Source organism: Elgaria multicarinata, chromosome 3 (genome assembly GCF_023053635.1).
Source record: "Elgaria multicarinata webbii isolate HBS135686 ecotype San Diego chromosome 3, rElgMul1.1.pri, whole genome shotgun sequence".
Lineage (NCBI taxonomy): Eukaryota > Metazoa > Chordata > Lepidosauria > Squamata > Anguidae > Elgaria > Elgaria multicarinata.
In genome coordinates, this window is record NC_086173.1 from 171,236,951 (window position 1) to 171,253,453 (window position 16,503).

Here is a 16,503-nt window from a genome sequence, read left to right on the forward strand (position 1 = left end):
AAGCACTTAAAAACAATATCCAAATATTAAAAACTGCAAAAACATACAATATACACATACATATAAAACTACTATAACAAGTTTTAAAACTATGAACCTAAAAAAACAGACCCAGGCTAATTAATTACATATTGCTAATTACATATTGCTTGACCTGGCACTGAAAAGATAATAATGTCGGTGCCACGTGAACCACATTGGGAAGATTGTTCCACAGTTGGGGGGCCACCACAGAGAAGGCCTCTCCTTTGTTGTCGTCCTCCGATCTTCCCTTTGAGTAGGCAATTGAAGGAGGACCTTAGTTGTTGAGTGTGTAAGACCCACTCTGGCAAGCGGGCCAGAGTGGGTCTTACACACTCAAACCACAATACTAAACAACATTTCCTTATTGAGTATCTAGTGGAAAAGGGGTCTCTCTCCCCCAGCAAAAACAGGGTGAAGGAGAACGTTAAGGCAGCTCATGCACTTCAGGCGTAATTGAGGGAGGGAGACCATGTAGAAATATGTCCACTAATCCTTACCCAGTGAGGAGGGTCTTCCGTCACCCTCCTGCAAGATCCACCTGTCCAGCGGCCTCTGTGTGATGTCCGGTGGAGCCTTCTCTGCCTCAGGGAAATCTGTGGGTGCTCTGGCCAACATCCCCTGGACCTGGAGCAGGAGGGAGGATTCCAGACAGAGAATGGGGAGGTGGGAAGGAAAGAAATGGCTCAGGTCAAGGCCAAGGGCAGCGTTTCCCAATCGCTTTAACTTTCAGGTCTCATTCTAAAGTTCATCTACCATCCAAGCCACACAGCACACGAACTTCTGTCTTTGTCATGGGGCTAAGAGTTCAACCCTAATATCCAGCATTTTCCACTGTAAACAAAGCAGTTTGGCATCTACAAATGGTATTCCTGTTCTGTTGGGAAGACTCTGACACTTGTTGAAGAAGAATCCCCTCCTTCCCCTGAACTTCACAAACCCATTCATTTCTCCTGTGATCATAAGAATGTAAGAAGAGCACAAGCAGGTCATGAGTGCAACAGCACCCTCCTGCCCACGTTCCCCAGAAACTGGTGTACATACAATCATAGAGTTGGAAGGGGCCTACAAGGCTATCGAGTCTAAGCCCCTGCTCAATGCAGGAATACACCTTAAAGAATACCTGAAAGAAGGTTGTCCTTCTTGAATGCCTCTTGAATGCCTCTAGCGAGGGAGAGCCCACAACCTCCCTAGGTAACTGATTCCATTGTCGTACTGCTGTAACAGTCAGGAAGTTTTTCCTGATGTCCAGCTGGAATCTGGCTTCCTTTAACTTGAGCCCGTTATTCCGTGTCCTGCACTCTGGGAGGATCGAAAAGAGATCCTGGCCCTCCTCTCTGTCACAACCTTTGAAGTATTTGAAGAGTGCTATCATGTCTCCCCTCAATCTTCTCTTCTCCAGGCTAAACATGCCCAGTTTTTTCAGTCTCTCTTTGTAGGGCTTTGTTTCCAGACCTCTGATCATCCTGGTTGAAGGTCAACACATCCACCCATAGATCCACTCCTAAAGCCCTTGGCAAGGACAAATTCATCACACCTTCTGCAAGAATCGTTTTCTGGATCAGTGAGAGCGCTCACCCTCCTGCCCCCAAGTGTTGAGCTGGGTGTGTTGCCTGCTCCTTCTAGCCCAGAAGACAAGACAGGCAGAATGGTAGCTTTACCCAGCCACAACAAACAGGTCTAATGCCAGAACGCCAGACACCCCTCCAGTATCCAGCAGAAGAACGGGAAGTGCTGCAACCTAGATTCAGGGTGTGTTGGAGATGGACTGAAACATTGCATGCTGGATCTATGGGTGGATCTGTTGACCTACAACAGGTAGAGCTGTGAAGGCTAAGGGGGGGATCAACCAATGAGGTTCTTTCAATTGGGAGAAACCCATAGAGTTGACAGGCATCAGGGCTGGATTTTCACCGCACGTTCCTGTGCATGATCAAGATTTGGGCTAGTAGCCATGGGTAGCCTTCTCCTCCAGAAATTTATCCAATCCCCTTTTAAAGCCATCCAGATTGGTGGCCAACACTTCATCTTGTGGTAGTGAGTTCCATAATTTAACTACGTGCTGTGCGAAGAAGTCCTTCCTTTTATTTGTCCTGGGTCTCCCACCAATCAGTTTCATGGGATGACCCCATTGGGTTCTAGTATTTTGGGAAAGGGAGAAAAATGTCTCCCTATCCACATTCTCCATACCATACAGGGTTGTGGTTGTGAAGAGAACAGGGAGAGGAGGGGGATTCTGTACGCCGCCTTGGGTTCCTTGGAGGAAGAAAGGTGGGATATAAATGTAATTAATAAATAAAATGAGAGATCAAAATGAGAGGTCCTACTTTACACTGGGAGAAGCCAATTGGATGGCCATGGTCACCTGTGTGTTCCCAGACACCGTTCTTGAAACCTTCAGTATGGCCCCTCAACTTGTTTTTTAAATTAACAAAGTGGTTCTTTTTTAAATAAATTATTACCAGCAGCTGCACTTGCTTCATAGAATGGGACCCCCATACCTGACGGAACGCCTCTCCCGACATGAACCTACCTGTACCCTGCGCTCAACATCTAAAATCCTCCTCCGAGTTCCTCCTCCGAGGGAAGCTCGGTGGATGGCAACAAGGGAGAGGGCCTTTTCGCTGGTGTCCCCTCGATTGTGGAATGATCTCCCCGATGAGGCTCGCCTGGCACCAACATTGTTATCTTTCAGGCACCACGTCAAGACTTTTCTCCCAGGCATTTAACTATATTTCACAACGCTAAGTTTGTTTTTAACAGTCCCCAGAACTGTTGTTTTTAAATGGATACTGTTTTTATGTTTTTGATGGTTTTAAATTTTGTATACTTTTTTTTAATATTTACTGTTTTTAACCTTTGTGAACCGCCCAGGGAGCTTCAGCTATGGGGCGGTATATAAATTAAATAAATATAAATAAATATTTAAGATGTTTATGATAGTCCAACTCTCTGCACTCACTAGACATACAAAGGCAGACATACCTAAGGAAACAGAACTGTGGGGTAATACAACAGCTTTGCTTACAGCGCAGGCCCTAAGTGACATCAAAGAATTCACTCCAGTGAGAAGCCCAATAAATGAAGCACTCTAAGCTCAGGAGACAGCACACGGGGCGGATCACTCCGTGGCTACAAAGATGTGTCAGTCCGTGGCTTGTGGGAGAAGCAGGGAAGCCACCAAGTGAGCGGCGGCTTTGCCGGCTCTCCCGAAAGTCTCACAAGAAGGGGACCTTCCGGGAGTGACGTGTCTTTGTAGCGGTGTGTCCCGCTGTATCCTGAATTGGCTCAAGAGCCAGCTGGTCGAAATGCTAGGAAGACACGTTGTCTGCTCCTTCGGGCACGGTACTGTACGGACGGATTGTCGAGTGGTCTTGGATGTAAGTAAGGCTTACATGAGAGGATATTTCACAAAACAAAATAGTCAACGTAAGAGCAAAAGGGAAGGAAAAACACCAAACATTCTGAATGAGTTTAAAATAATAATATTCAATCAATCATAGAATAGAAGAGTTGGAAGGGGCCTACAAGGCCATCGAGTCCAACCCCCTGCTCAATGCAGGAACCCACGCTAAAGCATCCCTGACAGATGGTTGTCCAGATGCCTCTTGAAGGCCTCCAGCGTGGGAGAGGCCACAACCTCCCTAGGTAACTGATTCCATTGCCGTACTGCTCTAACAGTCAGGAAGATTTTCCTGATGTCCAGACACAATCTGGCTTCCTGTAACTTGAGACCTTTTTCCATGTCCTGCACTCTGGGATGATTCAGAAGAGATCCAGGCCCTCCTCTGTGTGGCAACATTTTAAATATTTGAAGAGTGCTATCATGTCTCCCCTCAATCTTCACTTCTCCAGGCTAAACATGCCCAGTTCTTTCAATCTCTCCTCATAGAGCTTTGTCTCCAGACCCCTGATCATCCTCATGGCCCTGCTTTGAACATGCTCCAGCTTGTCTGCATCCTTCTTGAAGTGTGGTGCCCAGAACTGGACGCAATACTCTAGATGAGGCCTAACCATTGCTAATATAGGAGAACCAGTTCTTCACACCATTTTTAAGCTCTATTAATGCATCCCAGAATAGTATTTGCTTTTTTTGCAGCCACATCACACTGTTGGCTCATATTCAGCTTGTGATCTACAACAATTACAAGATCCTTCTCATTTGTAGTATTGCTGAGCCAAGTATCCCCCATCTTGTAACCATGCATTTGGTTTCTTTTTCCTGGGTGTATTAATTGGCATTTATCCCAATTCAATTTCATTCTGTTGTTTTCAGCCCAGCACTCCAGCCTATCAAGATCACTTTGAAGTTTGTTTTGGTCTTCCAGGCTATTAGCTATCCCATCCAATTTTGTTTCATTTGAAAATTTGATAAGCATTCCCTGCACCGTCAACTAATTGAGGAGTAAGTAATCTCCGAAATTTGCTCCTGATTAGGCTGCTTTTCAAATCCTAAAACGTGTAGCAACTGTGCTAACGGCCTGTATGCTCCCTTAAAGGGGACTGAGTGGACTGATATGATGCTTAAAACATAGTTAATACAAACCTAATAAAACTTACTACTAGACGTGTGCTCCGCTCAGATTAGAATCGGAGAATCAGAAGCGAATTGGCCTGCTCAGCCTTGCCCAGAGGCGGAGTAGAAGCGGACCGCGGACCCTTAGAAAAATGGCGAAGAGAAGCGGCCATAGGAGAAGCGCTTCTCTTTTCGTGGAGCGCTCCACCCGCCATTTTGGATAATTTCGCCCATAGGATTGCATTGCGGAAAAGAATAGGGGATAACTGTGTTGTTTTTAAGCTATCTTTCTGAAACTTCTTGTGCTTAGATAGTCGTGGCTGGGGGTCATTTTGAGCCTACTCTCAGCTCTCTGTGTGGTGCAGTTCACTTGCTATAATTTAAAAAAAATTATGTAAAAAAATCGGGAAAGGGTAAAAGCAGCAGGTTTTTTTTTTTTAGCGATGACAGGCACATTCAGCTGCCAATCCTGATGAGAATTGATGACCTCATGAAGCATCCTCCAATCCCAGCGTTGGAGGGGGGGACTAAGGCAGAGCCACCCTGAGAGCTTTCTGCTTTGTGTCTCTTTGTGGGTTGGCGTTCGTGGAGAGAGGAGTTAGTTATAGGTGCTGCTGCTGTGTTTGGAGTTGGAGGAGATTAGATTAGGATTTAGCTTGGGTTGTGTGTGTGTGTGTTTGCTTGTTTCTGACTGTTTGCTTAGTTTGCTCTGTGTTTTTCCCTTACGTTGATTTTATATAAATTTTATTTTAAAAATTTGGAGTTTGTATGGTTGGTTGGTCCCCCGCCTCCCCCCCTCTTAAAGCCTGACTGTGTTTCATCTTCCTTCTTTCTTCTATATAAAAAAAAATACAAAAAATACAAAAAAAAAAATATTCTCTATTTCTTCTGTGTGTGTGTGTGTGTGTGTTACTTGGACTGTGTGTGTGACTCTGTGTTATTGTGTGAGTGTGCTGTGTGCACTGCTTGTGAAGTGCAAAAAAACCCAATACAGTTTGAGCATTGCAAATCCAGTTTGGGCAAAGCATACACACTTGTCCCATTTCCCTAAATACATATTATTAGTAGTATTACTATTAGTATTATATATCATCATGAGAAGAGGGAGCAGGCGCACATCTTTGGCTGTGCCTGTGTGCCTTCCCCCTGGGGTGCTGCTGTGTGGGGCATCTGCCGGGACTGACTCCCCCATACTAGATCTGCCCACCTGTCATCCTCCTCTGTGACCGCCTCACAGGGATGGTTTGTGTGTGTCTTGCTTTGACTCAGGGGATAAGTCCTTCCTGCGCTCACTTAGACATTTTGAATAGGGGTGTGCACGGTCCCCCCGCTACGCTTCTCTTCCAGATCCGCGATTTGCGGATCGGCCCGCTTCACTCTGCCCCCGCTCCGCCTATGTCCGCTCCGCTCCACTGCGGAGCTCTGGATCCGGATCGGAGCTCCGTTTCCCCCCCATAGGCTTGCATTGAAAGCTAAAAAAGTCTACAACTTCTTTTCTGTTAAACTTAGAAACCTCAAGTTTGGCTCCATGCCACCTCATGGACATATACACATGCACGCAAAGACTCAAGGCAATCCCATCATCCCCTGATTTTTTGGGAATTTATGAAAATCGGGCACCCCATTCACACCCCTTTCGATAGCTCCGTCAATTTGCATGTTAGAAACCTCAAACTCGCCACCATGATAGCTTATCCAGGGATACACATGCACCCCAAGACTCAAGCCAATCCCATTATCCCCTGATTTTTGGCGGGGCTCTAACCTCTAACGCACCACCCATAACCCCAATTCACACCCCTTTCGATAGCTCCATCAATTTGCACGTTAGTAACCTCAAACTCACCACCATGATAGCTTCTCCAGGCATACACATGCACGCCAAGACTCAAGGCAATCCCATCATCCCCTGATTTTGGGGGAATTTATGAAAATCGGGCACCCCATTCACACCCCTTTTGATAGCTCTGTCAATTTGCACGTTAGAAACCTCAAACTCACCACCATGATAGCTTATCCATGGATACATATGCACACCAAGACTCAAGCCAATCCCATCATCCCCTGATTTTTGGCGGGGCTGAAACCTTTTAACTCACCCCAAATCAAGTCCCATTTTACAACTACTTCAATTTCCATGTCAGCAACCTCACCTTCGGTCCCATGACAGCTTACCCATGTGTCCACATGGACGCCAAGTTTCAAGCCAATCCCATCATCCCCTGATGTTAGGGGAAGTTTTGAAAATCGGATACCCCATGTTCAGGCATGGACTGTTCTCTGACATTTTGACAGATAAAAAAACTTGGAAGTGGGCATGCCATCTAGATCCACATTAATGGCAAGCCTCAAGCCAATCCCATCATCCCCTGATGTTAGGGGTGTAAGGAAGGGGTTAAGCTGTACATGGAATTGCTGTTTTTTAAAATGTAAATGTCCTATTGTTGGTTTTAGGATCAGAGATAATCGCAGCTGCCCATGGGCGTTTGGGCACCTCCTGGCTCCGTCCTTGAAAAATTAACAACTCAGGAGAAGTGCGAAATACCTTGCGGGGGGGGGGGGGGGGGCGGCGGAGGGGGGGGGAGAAAGAGTAGTTTAGTTACTATAAAGGGATACCAAAATGAAGGGCCTGTTGTTCTGAGCTGGTGGACTCCATGGCTGGGTGATGTATGATATTGAAACATTGTTCTACGTTTGCTGGTGTTGGGATTCAATGTATTTTAGTATGTATTTTTTATTTTAGTCGCTAATCCTGTACTTGCTTGCCTCCTACCTGATAAATAAATATCGGGCCTAAACCTCTGAATTGAGAGCTGTGTGCGTTATTCTGGGGATCTGTGCAAAATCCATGGAAGGCCAGCTTAGCTGGGTCCAGTTTCCTTTACAAGGGGAAGTTATGAAAATCGGACACTCCAGTATCTCAGGGATTTAAAGTTGCAATGCAGACAGCTCAATGGGGCCAGTTCAAAGGAAATCCCAACATGCCATGAGATAACCCTAAATCTTCTTCCACACACGAAAAATGGATATTTGAACTTTATAAAGTCTAAGTGAGCGCAGGAAGGACTTCTCCCCTGAGTCAAAGCAAGACACACACAAACCATCCCTACGAGGCGGGAAGGGGAGAAGGGAGGGGAGAAGGGAAGGAAGGCAGGCAGCCGGGCAGGCAGCATGCATTGTAGTGCCGCAAGGATGGCTTGAGCACTAACGCATAGCAAACCAACCCGTAAGCGGGCGCAAGGAGAAAGTGAGGCAAAGATGGCTGGTTTCTAAGCCAGCACTGCAGTTAGTCACGCATTGCAAACGCAAACCATCCCGGCGAGTCGGTCACCGAGGAGGAGGACAGGCTAGCAGAGGGGCAGGCAGAGTGACATGTCATAGATCTAGTATTGGGGAGGAGTCAGTCCCCGCAGATGCCCCACCACAGTAGCACCCTGGGTGGGCGTTGGAAAATGCCATCTTGTGGGTCCATACTCCCCCCACCCCATGTCCTGCAGGGTTGCCTGCCTAACCCTCGTGGGGATGGGAGATGGAGAGCTTAGAGTGGCAGTGCCAGCAGCAGCAGCAGCCGCCGCCTTCGGCTTTCCCCTGGAACCAGTCGCCTTGCCCGCCTCTTTCCCCAGCAAGATCGCCTGGTGCTGCCTCTGAAGAAGCATCTTCATGCTGCTGGTTCCATAATGCCCTGTAGTTGAACCCCTGCTTAGGGTGAGTTTGCAGTGGCGACAGACAGCAAAGCGGGGATCCACTCCCACCTCAAAGTGGTCCCACACTATACTTGTCTTTCGCTTCCGTGGTGACACCACCAATTGCCCGCCTGAGCTCTCTGGTGTCACCACAGAAACAGGGGTTACAGCAGAAGAGGGGTGGGATGAGACTGGGGAGAGAGCCTCGGCCTGCTGCTCCTCCTCCTCAGCACCCACGTCCTAGAGGACCACTGCCTCCTCCTCCTCCTCCTGCCCCTCCACTGTGCTGAGGACCTCATCTATGATATCTGGAGACAGGTCCATCAGCGGGCTCGTGGGCTCAAACAATAATGAAGGAGTTGGGGATACTCCTACTCCTACTCTAATGGCACTGCTGCTGCCTGCCTCTTGCAAAGGGGCACTTTTCCCATTCCCACCCTCAAAAAGAGAACGCCGGGCACAAGTTGCAAAGCAAAAAACCACACAACAACACAGAAATCCAAGGCCTGAATGCTGGGATTGGAGGATGCTTCATGAGGTGATCAATTCTCATCAGGATTGGGAGTTGAATGCGCCGGTCATCGCTTAAAAAAAAAAAACCGCCGGTTTACCCGCTGTCCCTGTTTGTTTACCCTATTTTTAAAAAAAGTCTAGCAAGCGAACCACAGCACGCAGAGAGCTGAGAGTTGGCTCAAAATGACCCCCATCCACGACTCTCTAAGCACAACAAGTTTCAGAAAGATAGCTAAAAAACAACACAGTTATCCCCTATTCTTTTCCGCAATGCAATCCTATGGGCGAAATTTTTCAAAATGGCGATCGGATTGGTCCGCGGAAAGAGAATCGCTCCGCCAATGGGTGCTTCTCTTCGCCTTGCTTCTAGGGGTCCGTGGTCCGCTTCTACTCCGCCTCTGGGCAAGGCGGAGCAGGCCAATTTGCTTCTGATTCTCCGCTTCTAATCGGAGCGGAGCACATGCCTAATTTTGAAGTTCCAAATCAATTTTTCAAGTGTGGAAGAAGATTCATATAGGTTTATCTCTACTCCCCATTTCATGGCATGTTGGGATTTCCTTTGTAATGGCCCCATTCAGCTGTCTGCAGCTTTAAATCCCTGAGATACAGGGGTGTCCGATTTTCAAAAATTCCCCCAAAATCAGGGGAGCCTTGGATTGGCTTGAGTCTTGGAATGCGTGTGTATACATCCATGAGGTGTCATGGTGCCAAACTTCAGGTTTCTAACTTTAACAGAACAAATGTTGTAAGGTTTTTTGGATTTCAATGCAAGCCTATGGGGGCAAAAAGTGGAGCTCCGATCCGGATCCGGAGCTTCGCAGCGAACCGGAGTGGACAATAGGCTGATCAGAGCGGAGCGGCCCTGATCTGGAAGTTGCGGATCTGGAAGAGAAGCGGATCGGGGGTTCCGTACACACCCCTATTTACAACATATAAGATTGACAATATATATCAAATCAATGACAAGAAATGAAAGAAAAGGAATACAACAGAGCTGTACTTTAAAATAGAAGAACAGGATTACAACCAAGGCATCCAATTACACTCTTCGTTGAGTCCTTGTGGTTGTAATGTCCTTAAGGTGAAAATCCAGAATATTTCCCTCCTTCGTAGTTGATGGTCTACTCTTGTCCCATATCCTTGACACCTTTCAATATTCCGGAATCCCATGTCTTTGTCATCATGTCCCATATCAAGAAAATGCTTGACCAGAGGTGCCTGAAGTCTTTTGCAGTGAATGCAGCTTTTGCAATTTATGCCATCAAGCGTCCATGTAATATATTGTACATTGGTATGAGCACAAGAACCATCAGAACCCGCATCTGTGAGCACAAAAGCTGCATTCGCTCTAAAAGTTTAAGTTTTCTTATACTTACTTTGTTTACAGGAGGGAGGATCCCAGACAGAGAAGAGGGAGGTGGGAAGGAAAGAAATGGGTCAGGCCAGGGCTGAGGGCATCATTTCCCAATCGGTTTGGCTTTCAGGTCTCATTCTAAAGTTGATCTACCATCCAAGACACGCAGCACAGGAACTAGTGTCTTTGTCAGGGGGCTGAGAATTCAGCCCTGGCATAAGAACTCTTAGAACCTTTGTCTATTATCTTTGCAAAATCATGGAAGACGGGTGAGATTCCGGATGACTGGAGGGCTAACGTCCCTATCTTCAGAAAGGGCAAAAAGGAGGAACCTGGGAACTACAGACCAGTCAGTCTGACATCCATCCCTGGGAAAATTCTGGAGCAGATTATAAAGAAGTCAATCTGTAAACACCTTGAAATCAATGCAGGGATCACTAGAAGCCAACATGGATTTGTCAGGAACAAGTCCTGTCAGACTAATTTGATCTCATTTTTTGATCGGGTAACCTCCCTTTTGGACTGTGGGAATGCTGTGGATGTCATATATCTTGACTTCAGCAAAGCTTTTGACAAAGTGCCCGATGATATCCTGATTAACAAACTAGTGAAAAGTGGGCTAGATGGAACAACTATTAGGTGGATTCACAGTTGACTACAGAATCAGACTCAAAGAGTACTTATCAATGGAACCTTCTCAAACTGGGGAGAGGCAACAAGTGGGGTGCCGCAGGGCTCAGTCCTGGGCCCAGTGCTTTTCAACATTTTTATTAATGATTTGGACAAGGAGGTGCATGGAACGCTGATCAAATTTGCAGATGACACAAAATTGGGTGGGATAGCTAATACCCTGGAAGACAGAAACAAACCTCAAAGTGATCTTGATAGGCTGGAGTGCTGGGCTGAAAACAACAGGATGAAATTGAATAGGGGAAATGCCAAGTTCTACATTTAGGAAATAGAAACCAAAGGCACAGTTACAAGATGGGGGATACTTGGCTCAGCAATACTACAAACAAGAAGGATCTTGCAAGAGGCTGATGGAAAGCTGAATATGAGCCAACAGTGCGATATGGCTGCAAGAAAGGCAAATACTATTTTGGGCTGCATTAATAGAAGTATAGCTTCCAAATCACGTGAGGTACTGGTTCCTCTCTATTCGGCCCTGGTTAGGCCTCATCTAGAGTATTGCATCCAGTTCCAGGCTCCACAATTCAAGAAGGATGCAGACAACCTGGAGCGTGTTCAGAGGAGGGCAACTAGGATGATCAGGGGTCTGGAAACAAAGCCCTATGAAGAGAAAGAACTGGGCATTTTTAGCCTGGAGAAGAGAAGATTGAGGGGAGACATGAGAGCACTCACTCTTCAAATACTTCAAAGGTTGTCACACAGAGGAGGGCCAGGATCTCTTCTCGATCCTCCCAGAGTGAAAGGACACGGAATAATGGGCTCAAGTTACCGGAAGCCAGATTCCAGCTGGACATCAGGAAAAACGTCCTGACTGTTAGAGCAGTATGACGATGGAATCAATTACCTAGGGAGGTTGTGGGCTCTCCCACACTAGAGGCCTTCAAGAGGCAGCTGGAAAACCATCTGTCAGGGATGCTTTAGGGTGGATTCCTGCATTGAGCAGGAGGTTGGACTCGATGGCCTTGTAGGCCTCTTCCAACTCTGCTATTCTATGATTCTATAAGCAAAGTGCTAGAACACCAGCCAGAAGGAAAGACAGAACCTCCCAGACATTCCCTGATATCCAGCATTTTCCACTGTAAACACGGGAGGTTGGTGTCTACAAATGGTATTTCTGTTCTATTGGGAGGACTCTGACACCAGCTGAAGAAGGATCCCCTCCTTCCCCAGAACTTCACAAACCCATTCACTTCTCCTGTCGTCACGAGAAGCTAAGAACAGCCATTCTGGATCAGAAGAAGGGTCCATCTAGTCCAGCATTCTCTCCCCACAGTGGTCCATCACCTGGAGGTAGGATATAGCCATCAGGACTAGTAGCCATTCACAGCCTTCTCCTCCAGGATTTTGTCTACCCCCATTTTAAACCATCTAAATTAGGGGACGTCACTACATCCTCTGGTAGGGAACTGCATATTTTAACCATCCAGTGTTAGCTGAACTATTCTCCAATGAGGGCCTGCTCTACACATGAAGAGCAACTATACTTGGGGGTTGGACCATTGGAAATTGGGGCATCCCTTCCTTAAAGGACATATAAAATAAGTAGATAAGTATTAAGAACACAGTCCCTGTTAGTTATCAAGATGAAATGCTCTCACCTGCTCTTGGTCCTCTGCCTGACTCAGGAGGAAGCCTTCTGCCAGGGCCACCGCCTGGGAACTGGTCTCCGCTCCACACTCTCTGACCCAGCTCACCATCTCCTGGGGCAGGACAGCCAGGAACTTTTCCAGGACCACCAGGTCCAGCATCTGAGCTTTCGTGTGCTTTTCTGGCTTCAGCCGCTGGCAGCAAAGGTGGTGGAGACGGCTGCAAACCCCTCGGGGCCCCATGGCCTCCTGGTAGCAGAAGTCCCTGAAGGGCTGAAGCTCCACGTCTGAGCAGGCGTTGCTCCCAGGCTGGTCCTGCTGCACTCTTCCTTCCCAGGGCTCTGCACGGCTCCCTTCCTGGATGTTGCAGGAGACGTTTTCTGGTTCAGGGCCTGCAAAGCTTTGCTCTTCCATCTTCACTCTCTTCTCCATCTCTGCTCCCACCAGGACTCGAAACAGTCTCCTGCCTTGGCTGCCAATTTCTCCTTTGAGGCAGGGACTGCACTATAGGAATGAAAACGGAGCTTGTGAAGAAGGCACACAAGGTAGACCTGGTTAAAGTTCCCAAACCAGCCACCCCCCTCCCACCGGTTCCCAATGAAACAATGGAACTGGAGCCAGTTCACCTGAAAATAACCACACTTCACCAAGGCTTCAGGCAATTTATTAAAGCAAGGAGTAAGGCCCTGAGGGTATGAACAATTAACAGGAGACAGGGGAGTGTGTGTGGGGGGAAACAGTCTAAAAGTTACAATGAAACTAAAAGGCCACAGCAGAAATTCAACAACTTTAAAAGAGCAATAAAAGCCACATCAAGTCAAGCCGTTGATTCAGAGCCACCCAAAGAGAGACAAGAAATCCTGACTACCTAATACCTGATGGCACGGCGGTCCCTTTGCCACCCTTCTGGACCCCGAACAACATGACCCTTCCCCAAACGAACAGAGACCAAAACCTGTAAACTGACTAACTTCTCCCCAGAACTAAGCCGGTGGGGTGGCCTGGCTGCACCAATCCACAAACAGCAAGCTCCCCAGGGCTCCCGGTGAGGCGAGAAGGTTCCCACCTTCAGCTGCACAGATCAACAACCCTGAGGAAGGGCCTTGGGCTACCGGCTGCCTTGGTAAAACCTGGTAACAGAGCCAGATGGCTGCTTGATTGATCTTTCTGCCGAAGGAAAGCCGAACAAACCCCCACCCCCCGCCAGCTACAAGGCCCATGTGCCTTCCCCAATCATTTGATTCTTGTAAACACCAGCCTGGCAAGGTAGGCCATAGGCCCAAGCTTCAGAACTGATATTTCGAGGGGTGTCGAGGAACCCTGGAAAGGCACGTCTCCTCTAAGTGGGATTGCTGAGCAGTGTTCAAAGACTCTAAGACGTGGTCTCCACCACACTAGAGGCCTTCAAGAGGCAGCTGGACAATCCTCTGTCAGTGATGCTTTAGGGTGGATTCCTGCATTGAGCAGGGGGTTGGACTCGATGGCCTTATAGGCCCCTTCCAACTCTACTATTCTATGCTTCTCTTTTTATAAAAGCTGGAAGCCCTCAGAGGACCCAAAAAACTGCCCACTATTTTCAGGAAATGCTAACATACTCATAGGGTCTGTCCCCTTAGAAACAAGGCAGAACCTCTCCATAGAATACACCAATCATAAAACAGTAACAGGTAAGCTTCTCTGCCAGTTATAAGCAAGGATTTTACACATGTGCAGAGTGCAATCTTTTCAAGTACAGAAAAACAATACATCAATGATTACTGAGAAACTTGTGCCCATCTGTTCATTTCATGGTTAGCTGTTTCTAAAGCAAGCCACAACACCCTCTAACAGTCCTAGGAGGCACACAATCTTGTGAAACTAGTGTTTCAATGACTTTCACATGAGTTGGTGTCATGGTTGCATCCTTAATACATTTTCCAGTTACTGCGGAAGCATAGATACTTTGATTTCTAGAGAAGAGGCCCAAAGCAATTTTATTAGCACAGGGTGGGCACAGGGGAAGCCCATATACCTATTTGCTTGAATTCCTGGATAGCGTGCAGCTGAGAAGAACAGACCACCGTGTTCATAAGAGCCAGCACCTGTCTCAAAGAGGGCTCCGCGACCCCCAGCTGACAGGAACCAGATTTGTGGTTGAAAAAGAAGCTCTTACTCTACCCCGACGGGAGAGAGAGAGTGTGTAACCAGAGCTGAATTAATGCCATTAAAAGTTAATCATGTGTGAACGTTTATTTTAAAAGTTAAGCAAGAAAACACTGAATACTTTTTCAGCTTGTTAAACAAATGAAACATGCCACTAAGGAAGCCTTAAGAGATGAATGGTTTATATAGGGTGATCATATGAAAAGGAGGTCAGGGCTCCTGTATCTTTAACAGTTGTATTGAAAAGGGAATTTCAGCAGGTGTCATTTGTATATATGGAGAACCTGGTGAAATTCCTCGTCATCACAACCATTAAAAGATGCAGGTGCCCTGCCCTCTTTTAAATCTGGTGACTCTAGTATAGCTCCTGCACCTTTAACTGTTGTGATGAAGAGGGAATTTCACCAGGTTCCCCATATATACAAATGACACCTGCTGGAATTCCCTTTTCTATGCAACTGTTAAAGATACAGGAGCCCTGTCCTCCTTTTCATAAGGTCACCCTAGTTTATAAGGGAATTGAATGCAAAAGGACATCACATACGGAAACAAAACGTGAAACACACAATGAAAGGAAAGAAATACATGTGTACACTCTGCCAAACACACTGCAGTTTAACTCCTCCTAAGGTGTGTCAGAAAACAACGTGAAAAGAGTGCCAGGCACAACTAGCAGCAGTTGAATTGCTATTGAGGTCTAGTTAAACTTCCACCAGTCCAAAGTAGATAAATGCAATGATAAAAGCTTTCAACCACATAACAGTATAGTCTACAATTTTATGGTTTTAGGCAGCCGATGTTATATCCGGCCTTATTAGGATTACGGGAGTGTTTCCCTGTGTTATAGGCGATCAGTGAAAAGAGCATTCCATCATGTTAAGGCCGAAATTGAGGGAAAGATTTCACCAATCTTTCTGAAATGGAGACCTGCCAGAAAGAAATGCTCGTTTTACATACCCTGCACGTTTCAAGAAGATTGGTGAAATATTGAGGGCAGGACAGTAGTTCATAGTACCAAAGTGGGAAGAGCCTCTCTGCTTCAAACTGACACAGATCTGCTTCTGGGTGACGATGATTTTTTTGCTCACTAAAAGCTCTGAATTGGGACCCTTACCCTTCAAACCAGTGGTGGGATCTTGTCCCCCTGTCCTTCTAGTTTTTGGAATGGCTTTTCTTTTTTCAAAATTCGCTTCCGTTGATTTTTAATTAATATGTTTCTTATTATTATTATTATTATTATTATTATTATTTATTTATTTATTTATATAGCACCATCAATGTACATGGTGCTGTACAGTGTAAAACAGTAAATAGCAAGACCCTGCCGCATAGGCTTACATTCTAATAAAATCAAAGTAAAACAATAAGGAGGGGAAGAGAATGCAAACAGGCACAGGGTAGGGTAAAACTAACAGTATAAAGTCCGACCAACATCAAGTTTTAAAAGCTTTAGGAAAAAGAAAAGTTTTTAGCTGAGCTTTAAAAGCTGCGATTGAACTTGTAGATCTCAAATGTTCTGGAAGAGCGTTCCAGGCATAAGGGGCAGCAGAAGAAAATGGACAAAGCCGAGCAAGGGAAGTAGAGACCCTTGGGCAGGCGAGAAACATGGCATCAGAGGAGCGAAGAGCACGAGCGGGGCAATAGTGTGAGATGAGAGAGGAGAGATAGGAAGGAGCTAGACCGTGAAAAGCTTTGAAGGTCAACAGGAGAAGTTTATATTGGATTCTGAAGTGAATTGGAAGCCAATGAAGAGATTTCAGAAGTGGAGTGACATGGTCAGAGCGGCGAGCCAAGAAGATGATCTTAGCAGCACAGTGGTGGACAGAAACCAACGGACTGATGTGAGAAGAAGGAAGGCCAGAGAGAAGAAGGTTGCAGTAGTCCAACTGAGAAATAACCAGTGCATGAACAAGCGTCTTGGCAGAAGAGACAGACAAAAATGATCGAATCCTGGCAATATTATACAGGAAAAAACGACAGGATTTAGCTACTGCCTCA

General features: G+C 46.5%; 1 protein-coding gene across 1 annotated transcript; it reads right to left on the reverse strand.

Moving 5' to 3' along the window:
• Positions 1–510: 510 nt before the first annotated feature.
• LOC134395781 (zinc finger and SCAN domain-containing protein 31-like) lies at positions 511–12,542 on the reverse strand. Its single transcript, XM_063121943.1, has 2 exons — positions 12,376–12,542; positions 511–648 (listed from the first exon to the last, which is right to left on the reverse strand). The coding sequence occupies exons 1-2, from the start codon at positions 12,523–12,525 to the stop codon at positions 511–513; spliced, it is 288 nt and encodes a 95-aa protein (XP_062978013.1). The 5' UTR covers positions 12,526–12,542.
• Positions 12,543–16,503: the final 3,961 nt, after the last annotated feature.

Bases quoted from the DNA above. Each gene is read 5' to 3' on its own strand.
- LOC134395781 (XM_063121943.1), bottom strand. From the start codon at position 12,525: ATGCTGGACCTGGTGGTCCTGGAAAAGTTCCTGGCTGTCCTGCCCCAG. The intron at 649-12,375 runs GTGAGAGCATTT...CTCCTGCTCCAG, and splicing joins AGGCAGAGGACCAAGAGCAG to GTCCAGGGGATGTTGGCCAG.